A 27,727-nucleotide genomic window follows, 5' to 3' on the forward strand; every position below is an offset into this window, starting at 1 on the left:
TATTTGAACCCAGGTCTGCTGCTATCTACATACTGATCTGATCTACACAGCTTTCAGCTGTCTGTCCTATGCCTTGCTCTTAATAGGGTTTATGAGACACTTACTATTAAATGAACAGGCAAGCATGCCTCAAGTATTCAAGAGTAGGAACTTGCTAGTTCTCTTGTGAGATCATGTTGGTATAAACAGTGCGGGGGAGAAATACCTTCAAGTCAAGAGGCTATATTGTGAAATCTCAAATTGAACTGAGATCCTGCTGAATGAACATCATGTTAAATTCTCGACTTGACAGTATACAATTATTTTCTGAGGAAACTATGCTTTCTTTTAATAGTCATAGTTATGTACCTCAGTCAGAACAAATCAATTGTATTGAGTGTTTCAAAAAAAACTTTACATCTCATAATCAGCATCCTTTTCCAATTTCCACTTTATCTTCTGTTCTGGCGTTTTCTAGATGTTCAGTGATTCACTCGGTGAGTCATACATGCCTATTGACCCCTTCAATAATTCCCAAACACTCCAGACTGATTATAAAACCGCAATTTAGTTTCTCAACGATTCCCAATAAAAATGCCGATCATGTCAGTGAACAGTGTCACGTTTAGCTAGTTAACAGAAAACACATGTTGATGAAAAGCTGCTCAGTTAGCGTCATGGAAGGAAGGTTATATCCATTATCCAAAGCTGACTAACTGAAGTTTATATCCAAGGCTTACTAACTACTTGTTCCCATCAGTTTTATGTCTTTGACATGAGAAGACAAAAGAGCCAGCGTCTCAAATGGCACCATAGTCCCTATATAGTGCACTGGGAATAGGGTGCTATTTGGGGTACAACCAGACATGACTGAGTATACTGCCTGCTGCCCAAACCACATTGTACTCTTCAGCACACAAGAAGAAGTGGGAAACAGAACAGTCACACATTGTGACCTTATTTGGGCCTGTGGACAAACCCTATTCCTGTGTTTCCCTGTCTGTGTGAATGAATAAGACGTCTCAGAGTTCCAGAGGCACAACCTCTGCTCAGACACACACACACGTGCACGCACACACACGGACCTACATGGACACACACAGACACACACGGAGACACATGCAGGCACGTACGCACACACACGAACATACATGGACACACAGACACACACACACACACGAACACACACATACACACACACACACACACAAAACTCAGCTCTGAGCTCACCGTGGGGGCTAATCAGTGTGGTCACAGAGCTGATCTCACTGAGAATGACTATGACAGACAACTCTCGGGTGACTTTTGCCTGGCAGGCAGCTAGACGCGTGGGTAGGGAGGCTTTCCCTCATATCCAGTACTGCTGGATGGGAAGGACAAGGGGTTTGTATTCAGTATTCAGCTGATCAGGAGCTGGAATGTTGTCTGAGAATAGGAGGTGTTCAGTGGGGTAAAAACCTGAGGACCTCGGGAGTAGCTCAGGGCTGCTAAAGCCCAAACCTGGCCATGTAAAAAAGTCTTCTTAACTTTTGTCTCTGTTCTTCTTCAAATATGACATTCATGTCCATGTAAAAACCTGTTCTTTGGAACATTAATCCAACTGTTCTATCTAAACTATCAGACAGTTCCTGGGACAACAGGGTTATGTTTGATGGCCTGTGAAACACCTTGGTTTTAAAGACACGTTACAAGACGTTTATAAACATGGCATCTTATGAGATTTCTGACGTCTTCTTCATGTTCTGCCCACGTTCCTAACTTATTTTCTATAAACTGACAGACAGGGATGCTGGATTCACTCAAGCCCCATACGGGAGGGTTGTATGAATCAAACAAGCCTAAAATAGAGTAGGAGTGATCGTAATCATAACTTTTTAAGGGAAAAGAATCAGCCCAAGGTGCTGGAGCTGGCTGAAGGTACTGACAGACTCCGCAGTGGAGCGGAGCAGAGTAGAGGCCAGGTTAGGGGTCTATATAGGGAATAGGGTGCCATTTGGGACGCATACCCACTTTGTTGCGTCATGTAAGACCTTGTGTTTAGGATATCACCATGGAGAATAAACACACAGGCTAGTCCTGTAAACCCAGAACTGGGTTCAATGGAGATGCAGTGTTTTGTTCAATCAAGTCAATCAAGTCAGTACTGAAGCAATATCACCAAGGAGAGTAAACACAGTTTGCATCCCAAATGGCACCCTATTACCTTTGTAGTGCACTACTTCGTTTTGACCAGAGCACTAAGGGGAATATGTGTAAAAAAAAAACTACAGCACTCAGATGTCCCTGGTTGCAGCTTTGAGTTTGAAGAAGAACTGAAGAGGGGTACACACGGTCTAGTCCTGAGCCCTGTAGCAGGAGCAGACACCCAGAAGTGGTCCTCTTACTGCATGCAATAAAACATACAAACACAGGGATATTTCTGAAGACTAGTCTCTTGTTTTGAATTCTAAAATAATCACGAGAGTCTCCATCTGCTGACTAGTACACAACAACCATCCCCCACCTTACTGTGTGTGTGTGTGTGTGTGTGTGTGTGTGTGTGTGTGTGTGTGTGTGTGTGTGTGTGTGTGTGTGTGTGTGTGTGTGTGTGTGTGTGTGTGTGTGTGTGTGTGTGTGTGTGTGTGTGTGTGTGTGTGTAGATCAGATGAGACATTTCAAATTCTCTGACTACTTACAAGGAGTCATTGTTTGAGTTACCCCTCAAATCCACTATAACTAATTCAAAACATACACTTGTCGACATGGAATACAGGAGGCTTGAACCACACATAGTTTATTTAACATAGTCACTGTATTGTCTTTCACATGCACCTCTGTGCTGGCTGAGACTGCCGTCAGCTGTACTTGTAATTTTTGTTCAAACAGGATAGACAGATTTGCAGGTGGGCTGTTTGTGTGTGTATTCTTTGATTAGCACCCCACCCATTTCCTCCTCTCACAGGGTTACAGTGTGAATGTAATCTGAAAGTACCGTAACTTTCCTTTCTGTAGCACTGACTGTGGCACTAGTGACGCCCAAACATATAGAACACTTCATGTAAATATCCCAAGCTGTATACAGGAAATGGTGAAAGAGGATGTCGTCAAGATCAAAACTGACCAAGGATAAAAATCCTAAAAATCTTAATCCAGACAGGTTCATAGTACTCTGGGTTGCTGCAGTTCACTCAAATGATCTAAATTCAACCCATTTAACCTAATCTAAAATCACCCAAAATAGGTCAGTCATCATAGCCTATCAGAGCCCTTGCTGATAAGCTGAATGCCCATACAGCTTCTTGAATCTTGAGCAGCACCAAGAGGTGAAAATGAAGAAACGGTGGACCTCAAAAAGAGGAACTACGTAACGTACTCTACCCTCTTCTCCACAGTGACATGGTAAGGGGCCAATGATCCAGGCAGCAGCAGCAGCAGCAGCAGCAGCTGTGGTTTGTGAGAGGAGAGCATCTCATGTTGGAGACTGATTGGCTGGCTGGCTAGTTGGCTGACTGCTAAGCTGCAATCACAACAGAATCCCAGAGGACATACTTAGCCACTCTTCTCAGATCCACCATGAAGACAAAGCAACTTCAATCTCTGTGTCGCTAGCTGGATGCAGCACAGCCAGATATTAAAGTGTGGCTACAGCGCCATCTGTTGGTCACATACACTAGCACGCATACAGTACTATGCCCTGAGTTGAATACTGGAGGTGAAAATAAAAACTTCCATTTGGAGATTAGGTTTGCTAGATTGAATTTAATGGAGATAGAGATTATTCCAAGGAATAGTGGCTGAGTGAATGTGATACGATATAGTACGTGCTTGGAAAGTGTGTCCCTTGAGTGATAACTTCGACACTACATTCTTTACAAAGAAGAAAAAAACATCTCAAAAAGAGGACCCATGCAATTTTCCATCAAATTAAAATTTGATTTGTTTTTGTGATTTCATTATGACCATGCCGGCCTAGTGAAAAGTGTTTCAGCTGAAAGGAGAGGTTAAACTGCCTGCCATTGAAAACACATCTCAGCCATCTACACCACCCGCGGTCACAGGAAGGCCATAAAGATCATCAAGGACAACAACCACCCGAGCCACTGCCTGTTCACCCCGCTATCATCCAGAAGGCGAGATCAGTAGAGGTGCATCAAAGCTGGGACCGAGAGACTGAAAAACATCTTCTATCTCAAGGCCATCAGACTGTTAAACAGCCACCACTAACATTGAGTGGCTGCTGCCAACACACTGACTCAACTCCAGCCACTTTAATAATGGGAATTGATGGGAAATTATGTAAAATATATCACTAGCCACTTTAAACAATGCTACCTAATATAATGTGTACATACCCAACATTATTCATCTCATATGTATACGTATATACTGTACTCTATATCATCTACTCCATCCTTATGTAATACATGTATCAGTAGCCACTTTAACTATGCCACTTTGTTTACATACTCATCTCATGTGTATATACTGCACTCAATACCATCTACTGTATCTTGCCTATGCCGCTCTGTACCATCACTCATTCATATATCTTTATGTACATATTCTTTATCCCCTTACACTTGTGTCTATAAGGTAGTAGTTTTGGAATTGTTAGCTAGATTACTTGTTGGTTATTACTGAATTGTCGGAACTAGAAGCACAAGCATTTCGCTACACTCGCACTAACATCTGCTAACCATGTGTATGTGACAAATAAAATTTGATTTGATTTGACATAGTCCTTGAGAAACAACCGAGAAGGCTTGAGCACACACACACACACACAGAGGGCTTCTATTGTGGCTTAGGCTTATGGCATTTAGGAGAGCTGTGATCGCAGCACAGAGAGCACAGCAGACCACGGATCACAATTAACTCATAGTGTCTGCCACTTGTAATGGCTCTAAACCCACGGGAGAGGAGAGCAGGGTCAGGTGTGATCATGCTGACAGAGAGGGGTCAGGTGTGATCATGCTGACAGAGAGGGGTCAGGTGTGATCATGCTGACAGAGGGGTCGGGTGTGATCATGCTGACAGAGAGGGGCCGGGTGTGATCATGCTGACAGAGAGGAGTCGGTGTATTCATGCTGACAGAGAGGGGTCGGGGGTGATCATGCTGACAGAGTGGGGTCAGGTGTGATCCTGCTGACAGAGGGGGTCGGTGTATTCATGCTGACAGAGAGGGGTCGGGGGTGATCATGCTGACAGAGAGGGGTCGGGTGTGATCCTGCTGACAGAGTGGGGTCAGGTGTGATCCTGCTGACAGAGGGGGGGTCGGTGTATTCATGCTGACAGAGAGGGGTCGGGAGTGATCATGCTGACAGAGAGGGGTCGGGTGTGATCCTGCTGACAGAGTGGGGTCAGGTGTGATCCTGCTGACAGAGGGGGGTCGGTGTATTCATGCTGACAGAGAGGGGTCGGGTGTGATCATGCTGACAGAGAGGGGTCGGGTGTGATCCTGCTGACAGAGTGGGGTCAGGTGTGATCCTGCTGACAGAGGGGGTTGGGTGTGATCATGCTGACAGAGAGGGGTCGGGTGTGATCATGCTGGCAGAGAGGGGTCGGGTGTGATCATGCTGACAGAGAGGGGTCGGGTGTGATCATGCTGACAGAGAGGGGTCGGGTGTGATCTTGCTGACAGAGAGGGGTCGGGTGTATTCATGCTGACAGAGAGGGTTCGGGTGTGATCATGCTGACAGAGAGGTGTCTGCTCTACTGTATCCCTTCCCACTGGGCTCCATCACCACAAGAAAGGAGGGAAGGTGCCCCTGCCCACTGGAGTCAATTCTCAACACACCTATATCTATCTAAATATGCTCCATTTAATGTAAATTATCATTTGAAATGGTTCTACTGTGTCAATTAATCGAATAAATACCGCACAAAACATGAACCTTATCTCTAATATTAATTCCTTAACACATAAAACAACTAGGTGAGATGTCCATCATGATCCCTTACGGATACAGTCAGTAATACAACTGTCTGGATTTCAGCACTAGATTGGAACAGTTTGTCCAGCTCTCATCTATCACGCTGACAGACCATCCAGTATTTCCCACGTCTACATTAATCACTGTTCTGCCTATTAGCTCTGAAGGGTATATTCTCAGGCAAAAGGCCTCCCTCACTCTCTGCTGAATACATACAGACATGCACGCTCGCTTGTAGGCATGCACACACACAAAGAGAGAAACACACACACACACACGAGAGAGGAATACCACACACTCACACACAGAGGTGGGAAAGGCCACACTCTCCTTTGAATTCCTCTGAGAGAGCAGGACTGATGCCTCACTGCCGAGCCTTACGGCATGCCCTGCCCTCTGCTGCCTACCAGCCATATAGATTATTTCAGTCTGTGTGTGTATTCATGTGTGTGTAACTAATATACACTGAGTGTACAAAACATTAGGAACACCTTCTGAATATTGAGTTGCACCCGCGTTTGCCCTCAGAACAGCCTCAATTAGTCAGGGCATGGACTCCACAAGGTGTCGAAAGCATTTCACAGGAATGATGGCTCATTTTGGCTCCAATGCTTCCCACAGTTGTGTCAAGCTGGATGTCCTTTGGGTGGTGGACCATTCTTGATACACATGGGAAACTGTTGAGTGTGAAAAGCCCAACAGAGTTGCAGTTCTTAACACACTTAAACTTTGCAAATAGAATGATTTACTCTCTTCTCAGGATTCACATTTATGTTACTATCTCCCTACACAGCGTAATTAATTGTTATACACAATGTGAAAACTGGTTAAGATTTTCAACTAGCCATTAATCTGATAAGCATATTTTCCCATAGAAAGTCATAAATCATACAGACAATTTGAGCAATTATCTACAAAATATAAAAACATTTTGTGTTTTATATTTGATACAGTAGACAATCACACAGCAAGAAATCAGTAAGTTTCTCAGAGCATCATATCAACACCTCTTCATTAAACCAGCAACATACCATAGATATATGATCATACAGGGTACTCAATATAGGACAAGACCATTATATGATACAGTATTATAATACAGTATTGGTCTCTCCCAGATACAGTGCCTTTGAAAAGTATTTAAACCCCTTGACTTTTTCCACATTGTTAGGTTACAGCCTTATTCTGTAATAAGGCTGTAATTCTTCCATTTAAGAATGGTGGAGGCCACTGTGTTCTTGGGGACCTTCATTGCTGCAGAAATGTTTTGGTACCCTTCCCCAGATCTGTGCCTCGACACAATCCATGGCTTGGTTTTTGCTCTGACGTGCACTGTCAACTTTGGGACCTTATATAGACAGGTATGTGCCTTTCCAAATCATGTCCAATCAATTGAATTTACCACAGGAGGACTCCAATCAAGTTGTAGAAACATCAAGGACGATCAATGGAAACAGAATGCACCTGAGCTCAATTTCGAGTCTCATAGCAAACAGTCTGAATACTTATATAAATAAGGTATTTCTGTTTTTTCGTATTTCACTTTGTCATTATGGGGTATTGTGTGTAGATTGATGAGGATTTTTTTTATTCATCAATTTTAGAATAAGGCTGTAATGTAACAAAATGAGGAGAAAGTCAAGGGGTCTGAATACTTTCCAAAGGAACTGTATGTGTGTAGTTCAAAGAAACAACCACAAGGGGGAGGTCTAACTTTGAGTGGGGGTAAAGCACCGCCGTGGGGTGAAGCTGCCTCTCGATACAAATCTAGGATCAGCTTGCCCTACCCACATCCTAACCTCAACCATTGAGGCAAAACACACAACTGACCCCAGACCAGCATCTAGGGTTAACTTGGCCTTACTCCTACAGCACCCATAAAAGGAATTCTTCCATCCATCTCCAGAATATCAATATTACACATTATACTCAAGACCAGAGGACATCGACCTCTCACTGCACTGTTGAGGTTAGACCGCGAAAAGAGGAAAATTTGCCTGAACACTGACAGCAGCTACTCTTCAAAGACCATCTCTCAAACCACACATCAAACAAGTCTGAGATCGAGAGAGAATACAGAAAAAAACACATAAATAAACCAGAAACCTGTGTCTTTGTGTATAGAGTGAAGAGACTGATAGCTAATATACAGATAACAGTATATCTACAGCTTACATACTAAATCTACTATAGCTACTAACGTCTACTTCATAAGCATTTATCAGTTTCTCTCTCTTTCCAGCCCCAAATGTATTTCTTTTTTATCATCATAGGCTTGAACTTCAAGAGAGAGCTGCGTCTGTTCCCCACCGATGTGAATCTGCTATTTTAGCTGCACTTTAAGTCTAGGTCGATTTGAGCACCGTCTTTTCCTACACACACCAGTCCTCGTAGGGTAAAAGGAGTAGAATCACTATGGCATTATACACCCCAAGAGATAACAGGATGGCAGTTTGCATATCAGTAGTTCTGAGTGACTACTGTATCTCTATGCAACATAATGACAATGTCCTGTTCATTTCCCGGGGGACAGGCCCTCTCATTATGCATACTGGGCCTGAACAAATTGAGCTTTTGTCTGCATCCCAAATGGCACCCTTTTCCCTTATGTGGTTCACTTATTTTTTCAAACCAGGGCACATAGGGCTTTGGTCAAAAGAAGTGTGCTATATAGGGAATATGATGCCATTCTGGATGCACCCCAGGTTATTGAATGCCAGCTGCCAAGTCGATCATCCAATAGTTTACACTGTACAACTCAACCCTTGGGACAAGTTTATTGTGTTTTGGGGATGTTACAGTGGTGGCTCATCTTTTGCTGCACTACAAAAAGGTTGAAATGAAATTTTGTTTTCATTACAAATTGACAAAGGTAAAACAGTCACAACAGTATAATGTAACTACATAAGTGGAAATGGGTGTCTGGCGTTCATATAAATGACATCATCTTCTCTAATAATCTACAACAGCTAGTTGTTTTTTCTTCTTTAACTTCATACAGATAATGGAGAAGGCTAAAATGCACCATAATATTTGGTTGAGGAATAGTTTCCTTTATTACATCACAAAATACATTTGATTTTTTAATATCCCAAAGAAGCAAGACTTGCAAGTAGAGGCATTTAAACATAGCTAAAATCTACAGCTACAAAATTCTACTCCAATATACATTTACCTGTTGTTGGGCATTGTCTTCCGACAGATGGCGTCATTCTAACGCCCTGTGTTGTCATGAACTATCAGTAGGTCAGACGGAGACGTAGCTGCGCTATCTGACGTGAGACAATGCCTGTTGGGGTCTGCTTATCTCTCGGTCTCTCTTCAGACCCAGTCCTCATAGCAGGGTAAAATGCGGAGGAGTAGAATCAGTAATCAGACAGATACACAGAAGTCCATATTGTAAAGGCTATAAAGATTTGTTGCACAATGTGACGTCGCCTCCGGGACCTTCACACTGCAGGCAGAGGGGCTGGGGGGACGGGGGGGGGTCAGACAGGATGGGGTCGGGAGTCGTGACCTCTATGTGGCGTATCTCTTGGTCCACTGTCGGGCTATCCTGTCATGCTCGGCTCTGTTGGTCAGGTACTGAGTGGCAATGCTACCAACCAGAGGGTCCGCTGAGGAGAGGAGAAGACAGGAAGAGAGATGAGCAATGCATTAGTAAGAGGGCTGCCTAAGTCTAACATTTAATTTTATTGAACATTTATTGCTACAGGTTTTAAAGCAAAGGCTGCCGCATGCAAGTATAAGCAGTGGTGGTTCTGGCTCGTATGGCTCCCTGGGCGGACCCCCCCCCATAAAGTATATACAAAAATAAGACTCATTAAAATCAACAGTAAGTAATAAAGACAAATAGAAACAGATGTGTGTTGATTTGGCACTCGAGCATCAATACATCACCCAACACTGTCAACCAAGAGTCAAAACCAAACCAATTCACCTTGGTGGTGTGCAGACTGGTTTTATATTATTCTTAACAATTTCGCACAAACCAGAAAAGAATGCAACAATATGTCTGTGAAACTATATATTCACAGTATTATGAATGAATTGTGGTTTATTTGGTAGCATTTTGAAGTGTGACAGATTTTTCTAATTGCATTAGTAAATGCAAACTACAATCAGGGCGCCCACTCCGACAAGGTTAATTGACCCACAATCCCACATGGTGACGTGATGTGCAATTGAGCGATAGAAAACCTATTGTGAAAATGTCGCCATTCCAATATTTTTTGTGTGGGTGCCCGGTGCCACCCCCGGCAAGATGCCACCCAGGGCGGCTGCCCATGACTCCTATACCTAAACCCGCCACTGGGGAGAAGTGTTGCTTGAACAATCTTACTTCTACTTTCCAAAGTGAGGCAGGATTTATTTCTACAAAAGAAACCAACTTGCTCAACTTGGGCTCCCTTCAATGTGCAAATATGCAGGTCCTTAGGATCAATATAACGAGGCCTAGGAAACAACAAACGTCATTTTATTAGCATTTAGGACAAATTTAAGATCAGTAAGCGATTTTTGAACTGATTCAAACCATGCTGAAGGTCACGTAAGGCCTGCTGTACTGAGAGGGCACAGGAGTAAACAACTGTATCATCTGTGTAAAGATATCAATGTTACAGGTTTTAACAGACAGACCAATATTATTTATACAAATAGTGAAGAGAACATGGCCCAAAATCGTCCTCTGCGGCACACCTTTCGTAATACTGAGGAAACTTGATTTGATACTGTCAGTAAGCAGACATTGGGTCCTGTCGGACAGTTCTTGAACCAATTGCAAGATGCCTGATCTAGGCCTATTTCAGACAACCTTTGAACAAGTAAGCAATGGTCAACCATATCAAATGCCTTCAACAGGTCAATAAATAAGGTAGCACAATGGTTTTTATGGTCTAAACCAGGTATTCCCAAACCCGTGCAAAGCCGTCGGGGGTACGCCAAACTAAAATGTGATTCACATTTTAAAAAACATCTTTTTACATATTTTTTTCTTCACATTTTCAAACAGTCCATTTATATTTTCCAATATACACTTGGGTGAGGTTTTTTTCTCGCTTGAGTACCCTTGTTTCACTGCCAAAAATAAAAAATAAACAATTTAGTGTTCAGCGAAATAACAACACTATGTCAAATACAGGTAGCCTAGTCAAATAATTAACATCCAGTCACATGAACCGTTACTCTCTCGTGGGAATTTCACTAACGGTCCGTATGTAGCCAAACGTAGCTGCTGCTCGTGTTGGTATCTGTACTGATGTCGCAAAAGCCATGACAGGGAGACATAGTGCAAGCAGTTGCTCCCGGCAACACGTGTTACACTGCAGCATCCAACGAGAGGCTCTTGCTGCCAAGGGAATGTCTGACAGCTTGAAAGACATTTTGGACACCAGTGAAAATGGTTAACTTTGTTAAAGCAAGGCCCCTGAACTCCCATGTATTTTTTGCATTATGCAATGATATGGGAAGTGACCATGTAACACTTTTACAACATACAGAAGTACGCTGGTTAACGAGGGGCAAAGTCTTGACACGCTTTTTTGAATTGAGAGACGAGCTTAAAGTTTTCTTTACTGACCATCATTTTCACTTGTCTGACCGCTTGCATGAAGGACGAGTTTCTCACACAACTGGCCTATGTAGGTGATGTTTTTATTCGCCTGAATGATCTGAATCTAGGATTACAGGGACTCTCCGCAACTATATTCAATGTGGGGGACAAAATTGAGGCTATGATTAAGAAGTTGGAGCTATTCTATGTCTGCATTAAGAAGGACAACACACAGGTCTTTCCATCATTGTATAATTTGTGTGCAAATGAACTCAACCTTACGGACAATGTCAAATGTGATATAGCGAAGCACCTGAGTGAGTTGGGTGCGCAAATACGCAGGTACTTTCCCGAAACGGATGACACAAACAACTGGATTCATTATCCCTTCCATGCCCTGCCTCCAGTCTTACCGATATCTGAACAAGAGAGCCTCATCGAAATTGCAACAAGCGGTTCTGTGATAATGTTATTTAATCAGAAGCCACTGCCAGATTTCTGGATAGGGCTGCGCTCAGAGTTTCTTGCCTTGGCAAATCGTGCTGTCAAGACACTGATGCCCTTTGCAAACCATGTACCTATTTGAGAGTGGATTCTCGGCCCTCACTGGCATGACAACTAGATACAGGCACAGACTGTGTGTGGAAAATGATTTAAAACTGAGACTCTCTCCAATACAACCCAACATTGCAGAGTTATGTGCATCCTTTCAAGCATACCCTTCTCATTTTTGATGAACAAATAAGGTTTTATATGAAAGATCGCTAAATAAAGAGCAAAATTATTTATTATTATTATATTACTATTTGTGCCCTGGACCTATAAGAGCTCTTTGTCACTTCCCATGAGCCGAGTTGTGACAAAAACTCACACTCATTCTTCTGTTTAATAAATGTATCGTACAGTGTGTGGCAGGCTTACAATGATGGCAAAAAACAACATTTGAGAGTGTGCTGACCCTGGTGCAAGAGGGAGTACACAGATGTAGGTTGAATGTTTGAAGGGGTATGGGACTATAAAAAGTTTGGGAACCACTGTTCTAAACAACAGAGCACATCATCTTAGACAAGTATAGCCACTGAAACAGTGCTATGTCCAGGTCTTAAACCAGACTGGTGCAGTGCTATGTCCTGGTCTTAAACCAGACTGGTGCAGTGCTATGTCCAGGACTTAAACCAGACTAGTGCAGTGCTATGTCCTGGTCTTAAACCAGACTGATGCAGTGCTATGTCCTGGTCTTAAACCAGACTGGTGCAGTGCTATGTCCAGGTCTTAAACCAGACTGGTGCAGTGCTATGTCCTGGTCTAAATCCAGACTGGTGCAGTGCTATGTCCAGGTCTTAAACCTGATTGGTGCAGTGCTATGTCCAGGTCTAAATCCAGACTGGTGCAGTGCTATGTCCTGGTCTAAACCAGACTGGTGCAGTGCTATGTCCAGGTCTTAAACCAGACGAGTGCAGTGCTATGTCCAGGTCTTAAACTAGACTAGTGCAGTGCTATGCCCAGGTCTAAAACCAGACTGGTCCAGTGCTATGTCCTGGTCTAAAACCAGACTAGTGCAGTGCTATGTCCAGGTCTTAAACCAGACTGGTGCAGTGCTATGTCCTGGTCTAAATCCAGACTGGTGCAGTGCTATGTCCAGGTCTTAAACCAGACTAGTGCAGTGCTATGTCCAGGTCTTAAACCAGACTAGTGCAGTGCTTTGTCCAGGTCTAAAACCAGACTGGTGCAGTGCTATGTCCTGGTCTAAAACCAGACTAGTGCAGTGCTATGTCCAGGTCTTAAACCAGACTGGTGCAGTGCTATGTCCAGGTCTTAAACCAGACTGGTGCAGTGCTATGTCCAGGTTTAAAACCAGACTGGTGCAGTGCTATGTCCAGGTCTTAAACCAGACTGGTGCGGTGCTATGTCCTGGTCTAAATCCAGACTGGTGCAGTGCTATGTCCTGGTCTAAACCAGACTGGTGCAGTGCTATGTCCAGGTCTTAAACCAGACTAGTGCAGTGCTATGTCCAGGTCTTAAACTAGACTAGTGCAGTGCTATGTCCAGGTCTAAAACCAGACTGGTGCAGTGCTATGTCCTGGTCTAAAACCAGACTAGTGCAGTGCTATGTCCAGGTCTTAAACCAGACTGGTGCAGTGCTATGTCCAGGTCTTAAACCAGACTAGTGCAGTGCTATGTCCAGGTCTTAAACCAGACTGGTGCAGTGCTATGTCCTGGTCTAAATCCAGACTGGTGCAGTGCTATGTCCAGGTCTTAAACCAGACTAGTGCAGTGCTATGTCCAGGTCTTAAACCAGACTAGTGCAGTGCTTTGTCCAGGTCTAAAACCAGACTGGTGCAGTGCTATGTCCTGGTCTAAAACCAGACTGGTGCAGTGCTATGTCCAGGTCTTAAACCAGACTGGTGCAGTGCTATGTCCAGGTCTTAAACCAGACTAGTGCAGTGCTTTGTCCAGGTCTAAAACCAGACTGGTGCAGTGCTATGTCCTGGTCTAAAACCAGACTAGTGCAGTGCTATGTCCAGGTCTTAAACCAGACTGGTGCAGTGCTATGTCCAGGTCTTAAACCTGACTAGTGCAGTGCTATGTCCAGGTCTTAAACCAGACTGGTGCAGTGCTATGTCCTGGTCTAAATCCAGACTGGTGCAGTGCTATGTCCTGGTCTTAAACCAGACTGGTGCAGTGCTATGTCCAGGTCTTAAACCAGACTAGTGCAGTGCTATGTCCAGGTCTTAAACCAGACTGGTGCAGTGCTATGTCCTGGTCTAAATCCAGACTGGTGCAGTGCTATGTCCAGGTCTTAAACCAGACTAGTGCAGTGCTATGTCCAGGTCTTAAACCAGACTAGTGCAGTGCTTTGTCCAGGTCTAAAACCAGACTGGTGCAGTGCTATGTCCTGGTCTAAAACCAGACTGGTGCAGTGCTATGTCCAGGTCTTAAACCAGACTGGTGCAGTGCTATGTCCAGGTCTTAAACCTGACTAGTGCAGTGCTATGTCCAGGTCTTAAACCAGACTGGTGCAGTGCTATGTCCTGGTCTAAATCCAGACTGGTGCAGTGCTATGTCCAGGTCTTAAACCAGACTGGTGCAGTGCTATGTCCTGGTCTAAATCCAGACTGGTGCAGTGCTATGTCCAGGTCTTAAACCTGATTGGTGCAGTGCTATGTCCAGGTCTAAATCCAGACTGGTGCAGTGCTATGTCCTGGTCTAAACCAGACTGGTGCAGTGCTATGTCCAGGTCTTAAACCAGACTGGTGCAGTGCTATGTCCTGGTCTAAATCCAGACTGGTGCAGTGCTATGTCCTGGTCTTAAACCAGACTGGTGCAGTGCTATGTCCTGGTCTAAATCCAGACTGGTGCAGTGCTATGTCCAGGTCTTAAACCAGACTAGTGCAGTGCTATGTCCAGGTCTTAAACCAGACTAGTGCAGTGCTATGTCCAGGTTTAAAACCTGACTGGTGCAGTGCTTATGTCCAGGTCTTAAACCAGACTGGTGCAGTGCTATGTCCAGGTCTTAAACCTGACTAGTGCAGTGCCATGTCCAGGTCTTAAACCTGACTAGTGCAGTGCTATCTCCAGGTCTTAAACCTGACTAGTGCAGTGCTATGTCCAGGTCTTAAACCAGACTGGTGCAGTGCTATGTCCAGGTTTAAAACCTGACTGGTGCAGTGCTATGTCCAGGTCTTAAACCTGATTGGTGCAGTGCTATGTCCAGGTCTTAAACCTGATTGGTGCTCATTAAGAATAGAATGAGAAGTTTAAAAACTTCTAAGCTGAAAATTAGCCAGGGACTCTAAAACTTTGTAACCTGGACTCCATCACTTCCTTGATTACCTGCCCTATATATGTCATTCCCTTTGGTTCCTTCCCCAGGCATCATTGGTTGTGTTTCTGTTTCTGTGTCATGTCTGTGCGTTGTTCGTGGTTTCTTGTTTTGCATTATGTTACGTTTATTTATTAAAACACTCACTCCCTGAACTTGCTTCCCGACTCTCAGCACACTCGTTACAGGTAAGAGGGTGACCTTAGATAACCAAGTCTCTCAAGGCAGGCAAACAGGATTACTTAGTTAGAAAATGTTTAGAAACGACTTCATTCAAGTAGAAATTAAAGCATGCATCAAGGTAGAATAATATTTCTGGCTGTCCACGTCTGACACAGCACAAACATTCTAAAACTCAATTGCAGTGTAATGTATTTGGTTTGACTCCCTGCCATAGAGAACCCGTGTCACTCACCAGGGTTACAGTCTAACGTGTACAGTATATCTACTGTATGTCTGATTGGTTGACCGTTGCGTCACTCACCAGGGTTGCAGTCTGTGAGCAGGGAGCAGATGGACAGCAGCACCTTGGAGATGGTGAGGGCGGGGCTCCAGTTGTCTTTCAGGATATCCAGGCAGATCACCCCCTGGCTGTTGATGTTACAGTGGTAGATCCTAGTGCGGAACGTCACCTAGGAAACAACACAAAGTAGATCAAGATCACAGACAGATCACCCCGACTGTTGATTCTATGGTCGTAGAACCTAGTGTGGGACGTAACCTAAGAGACCACAGGAAGTAGATCCTGGCTAGGAAACAACCCAGACAGACAGCTCAGTACTCCCTGATTGGTGTTTTACTGTTGTAAATCCTCGAATGGAAATTGACCTGTGGAAAAGGAAGAAATCATGAAACACATTCAGTCTTTATCAGCCAGCCAGGCAGATAAAATAAGCTACAGTGTTAACAATGGGGTCAACGATAAAGCATGCAAGGATTACGGTTACTGTAATTCACCAGCAAAACCATTAACTGTTTCCAGTCGACAAGAAGCATTGTGTCAAAGGAGCTAGAACATTGCCAATCCACACCTCCCAGTCAGCAGATTTTTTATTTAACCTTCATTTAACTAGGCAAGTCAGTTAAGAACAAATTCTTATTTACAACGACGCCACACCCCAGCCAAACCCGGACGACGCTGGGCCAATTGTGCACCGCCCTATGGGACTTCCAATCACAGCCGGTTGTGATACAGATACTATACTCACCTAAACCTCACAAAGCTAAACCACACATTCTTAACCTTTCACCATGTCCCAACATTTGCCCTTATAAACAGAAAAACATAATTAAGACACCATAGATGAGAGACAGGGAGACCACAGGCCAGGAGCAAATGGTGCGTGAACATCTATTAACCTTTCCATACAATCTCAAGTAGGGCCATGGTCGGTGACATATGCTTAAACTTGGACTCTTAACATCCCATTGAAGCCTTCTCCCTCTGAGCAGACCTTCTGCGTCCCAAATAAAATAACACCCTATATAGTGCACTACTTGTCAATAGTAGTGCGTTATATAGGGAATAGGGTGCCATTTGGGACAAAGTCCTTAATGCAAGGAAAACCAATTAGACCAGGCACGGAGGATGATCTTAATGATACCACTGGCTGTGGTTATGCCTTTGACATGAGCGAGCAAGAGAGAGAGAGAGAGAGAGAGAGAGAGAGAGAGAGAGAGAGAGATATAGAGAAAGCGAGAGAGAGAGTGTGTGAGTGAGTGAGTGAGTGAGTGAGTGAGTGAGTGAGTGAGTGAGTGGTGGTGGTGGTAGTGAGTGAGTGAGTGAGTGAGTGAGTGAGTGAGTGAGTGAGTGAGTGAGTGAGTGAGTGAGTGAGTGTGAGTGAGAGAGAGAGAGAGAGAGAGAGAGAGAGAGTATACAAGGTCTGAAGTCATCTGCCTTTGGCCTAAAGAGCAGGAACCCAGGAAGAAATTGTTGGAGATACAGCCATTGTCATCCTACAAGAAACCTGGTATAAAGGAGACGGGCCCACTGGTTGCCCTCTAGGTTACAGAGAACTGGTAGTCCCATCCACCAAACTACCAGGTGTGAAACAGGGAAGAGACTCAGGGGGTATGCTAACTTGGTATAGAGCAGACCTAACCCACTCTATTAAATTAGTCAAAACAGGAACATTTTACATATGGCTTGAAATTAATATAGAAATGATCTCAACAGAGAAAAATGTCCTCACGTGTGCTACATATATCCCCCAATAGAATACCCATACTTTAATAATGACAGCTTCTCCATCCTAGAGGGGGAGATAAACAATTGCCTGGCCCAGGGACATGTACTAGTCTGTGGCGACATAAATGCCAGAACTGGACAAGAACCTGACACCCTCAGCACACAGGGGAACAAACACTTAGTTGGAGGTGACAGCATTCCCTCACCCATATGCCCCCCTAGACACAACTACACAACTACGACAACATAACCAACAAAAATGGGTCACAACTCCTGCAGCTCTGTCGGATGCTGGGTATGTACATAGTCAATGGTAGGCTTCAAGGGGACTCCTACAGTAGGTACACCTATAACTCATCTCTTGGCAATAGTAATGTAGACTACTTTATCGCTTAGAGCGTTCACAGTCAGTCCACAGATTACAGCAAAATCACACTCTACTGAAACAAAGCTATGCTCAATCATGAGGCTTCAAAGCCAAAGGAACTGAATAATATTAAGAAATGGTATAGATGGAAGGAAAGTAGTGCTGAAATCTACCAAAACACTATTAGGCAACAACAACTTAAATCCCTTCTAGACAATTTCCTAGACAAAATGTTTCACTGTAATAGTGAAGGTGTAAACTTAGCAGTAGAAAACCTAAACAGTATATTTGACCTTTCAGCTTCCTATCAAATCTACAAATGTCAGCAGACAACCTAAGAAAACGAACAACAATGACAAATGGCTTGATGAAGAATGCAAAAAGCTAAGTAATTTTTTTAGAAACCCATCCAACCAAAAACACAGAGACCAAGAAATCCTGAGCCAGAATCACTAAAACAATACAGAAATACATGGAAAAGAAAGAACAGCAAGTCAGAAATCAGCTCAACGTAATTGAAGAATCCATAGAATCTAACCACCTCTGGGAAAATTGGAAAACTCTAAACAAAGAACAACACGAAGATCTATCCAAAACAGAGATATATGGATAAACCACTTCTCCAATCTTTTTGGCTCTAAAACAAAGAACAAACAGCAAAAACATAGACATGATCAAATACAAATCATAGAATCAATTATTAAAGACTACCAGAACCCACTGGAGTCTCCAATTACATGGAAGTAAAACTACAGGACAAAATACAAACCCTGATTGATGGTATCCTGAATGAAATAATAAAATATACAGACCACAAATGCCTATTGGCAATACTTAAACTCTTTAGCATCTTAAGGTATAGGGGGCAGCATTTTCACTTTTGGATAAATAGCGTGCCCAATATCAACTTCCTACTACTCATGCAAGGAATATAAGATATGCATATTATTAGTAGATTTGGATAGAAAACACTCTGAAGTTTCTAAAACTGTTTGAATCATGTCTGTGAGTATAACAGAACGTATGTAGCAGGCTAAACCCAGAGGACTAACCGTTCAGATTTTTTTTTTGTCTGTCTGTTCACTGAATTCTCATTAGCAAATTATATTTCTTAGGAACCTGTTTTCAGTGAGTTCTCATTGGGAAACGGTATTTCTTAGGAACTTGTTTTCCATTCCTACCGCTTCCACTGCATGTCACCAGTCTTTGGAATTTGAGGTTATTCATTTGTGCAATGAAGAAGTAGGCCATCTAGAAACTGGGTAACACTGTTGAGAGTGCGCAAGACGTGAAAAGTAGCTTGGTTTGTTGTCTTCCTGTATTGAACACCCGTCTACAATTTGAACGATTATTAACGTTTAAAAATACCTAAAGTTGTATTACAAAAGTAGTTTGAAATATTTTGGCAAAGTTCATAGGAAACTTTTCAAATAATTTGTAGTGACATTGTGTTTTTTGGAAGCTGTTTTTATCTGGATCAAACGCGTCAAATAAATGGACTTTTGGATATATATGGATGGAATTAATCGAACAAAAGGACCAATTGTGATGTTTATGGGACATATTAGAGTGCCAATAAAAGAAGCTTGTCAAAGGTAATGCATGTTTTATATTTTATTTCTGCGATTTGTGTAGCGCCTGCGGTGTTTAAATATTCTACCCTCTTTGTTTACTATTGTGCTATCATCAGATAATAGCTTCTTATGCTTTTGCCGAAAACATTTTTTAAATCTGACATGTTGGCTGGATTCACAACGAGTGCAGCTTTAATTGAGTATCTTACATGTGTGATTTAATGAAAGTTTGATTTTTATAACGTTTTTTAAATTTGCCGCACTGCATTTTCCCTGGATTTTTGCCCAAGTGGGACGCAACCGTCCCTTATCCTAAAGAGGTTACATCATCCTCAGCTCTGGCATATTACGCCAAATTTTGGAACCAAGGACTGATCACATCAATCCACAAAAGTGGAGACAAATTTGACCCCACTACCGTGGGATATGCATCAACAGTAACCTTTGGAAAATCCTCTGCATTATAATTAACAGCAGACTCATACATATCCTCAGCGAAAACAATGTATTGAGCAAATGTCAAATTGGCTTTTTCCCAAATTACCGTGACAGACCAAATATTCACCATGCACACCCTAATTGACAAACAAAGAAACAAACCAAAACAAAGACAAAGTCTTCTCATGCTTTGTTGATTTCAAAAAATCTTTTGAGTCAATTTGGCATGAAGGCCTGCTATACAAATGGATGGAAATTGGTGTTGGGGGAAAAACATTATAAAATCCATGTACACAAACAACAAGTGTGCGGTTCAAATTGGCAAAAACACACACCAATTTCTTTCCACAGGGCCGGGGGGTGAGACTAGGATACAGCTTAAGCCCCACCCTCTTCAACATAATCCACAAATTGTCGAGGGCTGCAGCACCCGGCCTCACCCTACTAGAATCTGAAGTCAAATGTCTACTGTTTGTTGATGATCTGGTGCTTCTGTCCCCAACAGTAGCACCTAGATATTCTGCACAGATTCTGTCAGACCTGGGCCCTGACAATAAATCTCAGTAAGACAAAAAATAATGGTATTCCAAAAAAGGTCCAGTTGCCAGGACCACAACTATAAATTCCATCCACACCGTTGCCCTAGAGTGCACAAAAAAAAGGGCATTTCTTGCCATCAAAAGGGACATAAAATTTGACACTGCAATTAGGATCTGGCTAAAAATACTTGAGTGATAGAACCCATTGCCCTTCACAGTTGTGAGGTCTGGGTTTCGCTCACCAACCAAGAATTCACAAAATGGGACAAACACCAAATTGAGACTCTGCATGCAGAATTCTGCAAAAAATACCCCCAGTGTATGACGTAAAACACCAAATAATGCATGCAGAGCAGAATCAGGCTGATACCCACAAATTCTAGAAAAGAGCCGTTAAATTCCACAACTGCCCTAAAAGGAAGCGATTCCCAAACCTACCATAACAAAGCCATCACCTACAGAAAAATGTACCTGGAGAAGAGGACCCTAAGCAAGCTGGTCCTGTGGCTCTGAGACCAAACCAAATCATGAGAAAACAAAAAAATAATTACTTGACACATTGAAAATGATTGCCAAAGAAACTGAGCAAACTAGAATACTATTTGTCCCTAAACAGAGATTTCACAGTGGCTGACTAAAAATTAAGGAAATCTTTGACGATGTACAGACTCAGTGAGCATAGCCTTGCTATTGAGAAAGGCCGCTGAAGGCATACCTGGCTCTCAAGAGAAGACAGGCTATGTGCACACTGCCCACAGAATGAGGGGGAAACTGAACTGCACTTCCTAACCCCCTGCCAAATGTATGACCATATTAGAGTCACATATTTCCCTCAGATTACACAGACCCACAAAGAATTTGAAAACAAATCGAATGTCTTCATACTTTTGGAACTTTTATCAGTGTAACATTTACTGTGAATTTTGTATTATTTATTTCACTTTTATTTATTAAAATAAAAAAGTAAACATATATTCCCCATGCCAATAAAGCCCCTTAAATTGAATTGAAAGACAGAGATAGAGAGGAGGGTAATCAGTAGCTCTCCCTCTCTCTAAACGGTTTGTGCCATCTATATGGCATGTTAATAAAGAATGTATTTTATTCCCATAACCACTGTAAAGGCTAATCCCATCACTGTGTTTAGTACTATAACTGCTGGAAAGGGCAAACATATCATGACCAGTGTAGAGTGGTAAAACATTAAGTTCCGTGGCTAATTTGTTTTTATGTGAAATGGGGTAGAAATAACCATAGTAGCTAGTTCCCCTCCACTCCCAGAAAGCAATTATGATCCAGATTAAATTGAGATTCTGTTATAAAAAATCAGAAACATAATAAACAGTATAGCCTTCTGTTAGAAGTCTGTATTAACCCTTTGACATGTACGTGGTCCCTGCAGCGAGCCATCGCAAATATTTGATTGGAACAGTAGCAACAAGTAGCAACAAGTTGCAACAACTCATTCAATAAACCAGTCTAAAAAACAGGTTGCGCTGACAAAAAACAAAACATAAATTAGCGGCCTAACATCTCCAACTTGTGACTTCAGTGCGTTCAAGACAACTGGGAACTGGGAGCTTAGACTGTAAAAACAATCCTACAACTTGGGAACTGGGGCCTCTTTCTAGAGCTCCGACTTTCCGACCTGAAGATCACTGACGTCATGATTTGACCTCGTATTTTTCAGAGTTCTCAATTGTCTTGAAAGCGCGCTCGCGTCGTGTGCGCAAGCATTGCAAAATAAATGTGCACATATGTTATTCAATCACTGCACCCACACTGCTCGCAAGCGTCTGCGTAGCCAGGCGCTAAAATAGAACTTGATTCTATTTGTGACGCTTGACGCGCTGCAAGTCCTGCCTCTTCCATCTCCTCATTGGTTTTAGGAGCATATACCCACGTGCCATCTCTTCATTGGTTTTTGGAGCATATACCCACGTGGGTGATTGAAAGATGAACTGAGGTCCACACTCCAGTCCAATTGGAAGTGGTAATGCAGCTTAAAGTTTGTTGCCTACCGCTATAGAAAGTCCAAAGAAGAAGCCTGAAGGAGGAGCGATTACTAGGATCTAACTGGGTTTACCGTTTTATCTGTGGATTAATTGTCGGAGTAGAGGACCTTGTGCATTTCAGGTAAAATATCATCCCAATGTTTATATACCAGGACAAATTAGCTAGCAACAGCAAGCTAGCTAAATTTCCACAAATGTTTAATGCTTTTCAAGCTGTCCCCAAGTTAATACAGTTGGTTCAGAGTTTATTTTGATGGGTGGACAAAATCAACATGCGCGCGGTCTGGTCAGCGTGTGAGTCAGTCGGGTATCCCTTCACCTCCCTTTGTTATAATATCTTAGGTCTGACAGATGCTTACTAGACAACCATAATGCATTGTATGATGTCAACAAACATGGCACCACACATAGCTGGCAATTAGCTTAGCATTATCTCATCATAATCAGTACAACCTTCAACCTTCAAAAAAGTATTTTACACACATCATATGTGTCCATTACAATATAAGCAAGAATAGGAATACATGGTTTGTCACCAGTACTTGAAAATAAAACAGGAAATACATTATGCTCCATATATACATACATATGGTGTGCTACAGTAGAAACAACAAGATATACAGAAAATAAGGAACTTACTTTGATAGTCCAAAGTTATTATTTGTAAGAAAAAGATCAATGAAGGCCAGGGGGAAAGGGTTTGCGCAAGGCCTGTTCTGACTAGAGATGCACAATGTCTTCCGGCGCCGACAGAGAACGCTTTGCGTTCCTAGGAAACTATGCAGTATTTTTATTTTTTTTACGTGTTATTTCTTACATTGGTACAGAAGGTAATCTTAGGTTTTATTACATAGTTGGGAGGAACTACTGAATATAAGAGCAACGTCAACTCACCATCATTACGACCAGGAATATGACTTTCCCGAAGCGGATCCTGTGTTTTGCCTTACACCCAGGACAATGGATCGGATCCCAGCCAGCAAGCCTAAACAATGTCGCCGTAAAAGGGGCAAACGAAGCGGTCTTCTGGTCAGGCTCCGGAGATGGGTACATCGCGCACCATTCCCTAGCATACCACTCGCCAATGTCCAGTCTCTTGACAACAAGGTTGATGAAATCCGAGCAAGGGTAGCATTCCAGAGAGACATCAGAGACTGTAACGTTCTTTGCTTCACGGAAACATGGCTCACTCGAGAGACGCTATCGGAGTCGGTGTAGCCAGCTGGCTTCTTCACGCATCGCGCCGACAGAAACAAGCATCTTTCTGGTAAGAAGAGGGGCGGGGGGGTATGCCTTATGATTAACGAGACGTGGTGTGATCATAACAACATACAGGAACTCAAGTCCTTCTGTTTACATGACTGAGAATTCCTCACAATCAAATGTCGACCGCATTATCTACCAAGGGAATTCTCTTCGATGATAATCACAGCCGTATATATTCCCCCCCAAGTAGACACATTGGTCGCCCTGAACAAACTTGATTTGACTCTATGTAAACTGGAAACCACATATCCTGAGGCTACATTCATTGTAGCTGGGGATTTTAACAAGGCTAATCTGAAAACAAGACTCCCTAAATTCTATCAGCATATCGATTGTGGGGCTGGTAAAATCCTGGATCATTGTTATTCTAACTTCCGCGATGCTTATAAGGCTCTCCCCCGCCCTCCTTTCGGAAAAGCTGACCACGACTCAATTTTGTTGCTTCCAGCCTATAGACAGTAACTAAAATAAGAAGCTCCCGCGCTCAGGTCTGTTCAACGCTGGTCCGACCAATCTGATTCCACGCTTCAAGACTGCTTCGATCACGTGGATTAAGATATGTTCCGCATTGCGTCCAACAACAACATTGACGAATATGCTGATTCGGTGAGCGAGTTCATTAGAAAGTGTATCGGCGATGTCCTACCCACAGCAACTATTAAAACAGTCCCAAACCAGAAACAGTGGATTGATGGCAGCATTCGCACGAAACTGAAAGTGCGAACCACTGCTTTTAACCAGGGCAAGGTGACTGGAAACATGACCTAATATAAACAGTGTAGCTATTTCCTCCGCAAGGCAATCAAACAAGCTAAGCGTCAGTATAGAGACAAAGTAGAATCGCAATTCAACGGCTCAGACACAAGAGGTATGTGGCAGGGTCTACAGTCAATCACGGACTACAAAAAGAAAACCAGTCCCGTCGCGGACCAGGATGTCTTGCTCCCAGACAGACAAAATAACTTCTTTGCTCACTTTAAGGACAATACAGTGCCACTGACATGGCCCGCTACAAAAACCTACGGACTCTCCTTCACTGCAGCGACGTGAATGAAACATTTAAACGTGTTAACCCTCGCAAGGCTGCAGGCCCAGACGGCATCCACAGCCGCGTCCTCAGAGCATGCGCAGACCAGCTGGCTGGGGTGTTTACGGACATATTCAATCAATCCTTATCCCAGTCTGCTGTTCCCACATGCTTCAAGAGGGCCACCATTGTTCCTGTTCCCAAGAAAGCTAAGGTAACTGAGCTAAACGACAACCGCCCCGTAGCACTCACTTCCGTCATCATGAAGTGCTTTGCGAGACTAGTCAAGGACCATATCACCTCCACCCTACCTGACACCCTAGACCCACTTCAATTTGCTTACCGCTCCAATAGGTCCACAGACTACGCAATCACAACCACACTGCACACTGTCCTAACCCATCTGAACAAAAGGAATACCTATTTGAGAATGCTGTTCATCGACTAAAGCTCAGCATTTAACACCATAGTACCCTCCAAACTGGTCATCAAGCTCGAGACCCTGGGTCTCGACCCCGCCCTGTGCAACTGGGTACTGGACTTCCTGGTGGGACTCCCTCAGGTGGTGAGGGTAGGTAACAACATCTCCACCCAGCTGATCCTCAACACTGGGGCCCCACAAGGGTGCGTTCTGAGCCCTCTCCTGTACTCCCTGTCCACCCACGACTGCGTGGCCATGCACACCTCCAACTCAATCATCAAGTTTGCGGTCGACACTACAGTGGTAGGCTTGATTACCAACAACGACGAGACGGCCTACAGGGAGGAGGTGAGGGCCCTCGCAGTGTGGTGCCAGGAAAATAACCTCACACTCAACGTCAACAAAACAAAGGAGATGATAATGGACTTCAGGAAACAGCAGAGGGAGCCCCCCTATCCACGTCGACAGGACAGTAGTGGAGAGGGTAGTAAAGTGGCTTGTCACCAAAAGCACTCACAAACTTCTACAAATGCACAATCGAGAGCATCCTGTCGGGCTATATCACCGCCTGGTACGGCAACTGCTCCGCCCACAACCGTAAGGCTCTCCAGAGGGTAGTGAGGTCTGCACAACGCATCACCGGGGGAACACTGCCTGCACCCCAGGACACCTACACCACCCTATGTCACAGGAAGGCCATAAAGATCTTCAAGGACAACAACCACCTGAGCCACTGCCTGTTCACCCCGCTATCATCCAGAAGGCGAGGTCAGTACAGGTGCATCAAAGCAGGGACCGCGAAACTGAAAAACAGCTTCTATCTCAAGGACAGACTGTTAAACAGCCACCACTAACATTGAGTGGCTGCTGCCAACATACTGACTCAACTCCAGCTCACTTTAATAATGGAAATTGCTGGAAAAAATGTATCACTAGCCACTTTAAACAATGCCACTTAATATAATGTTTGCATACCCTACATTACTCATCTCATATGTATATGTATATACTGTACTCTATATCTACTGCATCTTGCCATCTTTATGTAATACATGTATCACTAGCCACTTTAAACAATGCCACTTAATATAATGTTCACATACCCTACATTACTCGTGTCATATGTATATACTGCACTCGATACCATCTACTGCATCTTGCCTATGCCGTTCTGTACCATCACTCATTCATATATCTTTATGTACACGTTCTTTATCCCTTTACACTTGTGTGTATAAGGTAGTAGTTGTGGAATTGTTAGGTTAGATTACTCGTTGATTATTACTGCATTGTCGGAACTAGAAGCACAAGCATTTCGCTACACTAGCATTAACATCTGCTAACCATGTGTATGTGACAAATAGAGAAGTTTGTCTGACTCAGTAGAGCCTCAAACATAAATTGTCCATAACAGTGAAATGGGCTACATTGTATGTGAATTAATGAGGAGGCAGAACACATCTTAATTCAAACTGTTTTTGACAAATTCAAATTGACAAATTAATTAATTAATTCAAATTGACAAATTGAAACATAATTAGCAGGCAGCATGCCTTGGTTTGAGGACAGCGCGGGTTAACTGTCCTGTTGCGTAACAATCACATTTTGGAACATTGAGTGCATTCTGACATTACGCGCATAAAATAACTCACGCTGGGGTGACCGTTAGAGATATTTGGAACTCAAGTGTGAAAAGGTTAATGAGAATATATGCTGTAAACTCAGTAAATGGCTCTAAAAAAGAGGAGCCCCTGCAATGCCTATAACACACAGAGTCTACATCCCAAACGGCACCCTATTCCCTAAATAGTACACTACGTTTGACCTGAGCCCTATGGGCTCTGGTCAAAAGTAGTGAACTATGTAGGAAATAGGGTGCCATTTGGGGGACCCATTCAAGCTTTGCTGGCCTTCTCCCTTAGTATCACACAGCCACAAAGCCACGTCTGACCGAGACAGAAACCACCACTGCTGCCTGTCTCTCTCTCAATAACAGCATTGTGTTAAATGGTTCAGGGTTATTCTGGTCCCCTGGTCTCCACAGTCATATGACAGTAGCGCAGAGTACTGTAGTGTTATTGCTACTGTGTCGTGCATAATAGCCTCAAGGAGATGATGGCCGGGCGCCGCCACAGTTAGTCAACAAACACAAGACAAGACATCATGTTTATCAGCTTCAAGGTTTCAACTGATGACCTCAGCAAACTGCTCTACCTCCATGAATAACGATAGAGGACTAGCTGCAGACAGAGGCTGCGTACCAAATTACACCCTATTCCCTACTTAGTGCACTACTTTTGAAAAGAGCCATGTGGGCCATGTTACTGAGCTGTTAACCGTTAATACTCCGACCTCTAAACCTATAAAGCAAGTGATTAAAGCATTCAGTACCTTTGGTGGCTTGAAGGGGTAGTCGGATGAGAAGGTGATATCTAAGAAGAAGACCCCTCCCTCGTACACCGAGCCTGGTGGTCCCAGGATGGTGGATCTCCATTCATAGATGTTGTCTCCCTTGGGTCCTGCACTGCAAACAAACAAAGACAACAGAACAGAGGGAGTGAAACACCGCTCAACACAGAATAACAACACTCCCTCAAATCACTTGGAGAAATGATCCTTTCTGTTTT

General features: G+C 43.3%; 1 protein-coding gene across 3 annotated transcripts in view; it reads right to left on the minus strand.

Annotated features, from left to right (window-relative positions):
- Window positions 1-8,649: 8,649 nt before the first annotated feature.
- Window positions 8,650-27,727, minus strand: part of LOC118366870 (ubiquitin-conjugating enzyme E2 E3-like) — a 181,088-nt gene continuing 162,010 nt past the window's right edge. For all 3 annotated transcript variants that reach the window (XM_035749664.2, XM_035749666.2, XM_035749665.1), the window contains exons 4-6: window positions 27,492-27,624; window positions 15,750-15,897; window positions 8,650-9,508 (exon numbers count right to left, since the gene is read on the minus strand). In XM_035749664.2, the coding sequence (XP_035605557.1) occupies window positions 9,411-9,508; window positions 15,750-15,897; window positions 27,492-27,624 (379 nt within the window). In that variant the 3' untranslated portion in view covers window positions 8,650-9,410. The remainder of the gene's footprint in view (window positions 9,509-15,749; window positions 15,898-27,491; window positions 27,625-27,727) is intronic.

Source organism: Oncorhynchus keta, chromosome 34 (genome assembly GCF_023373465.1).
Source record: "Oncorhynchus keta strain PuntledgeMale-10-30-2019 chromosome 34, Oket_V2, whole genome shotgun sequence".
Lineage (NCBI taxonomy): Eukaryota > Metazoa > Chordata > Actinopteri > Salmoniformes > Salmonidae > Oncorhynchus > Oncorhynchus keta.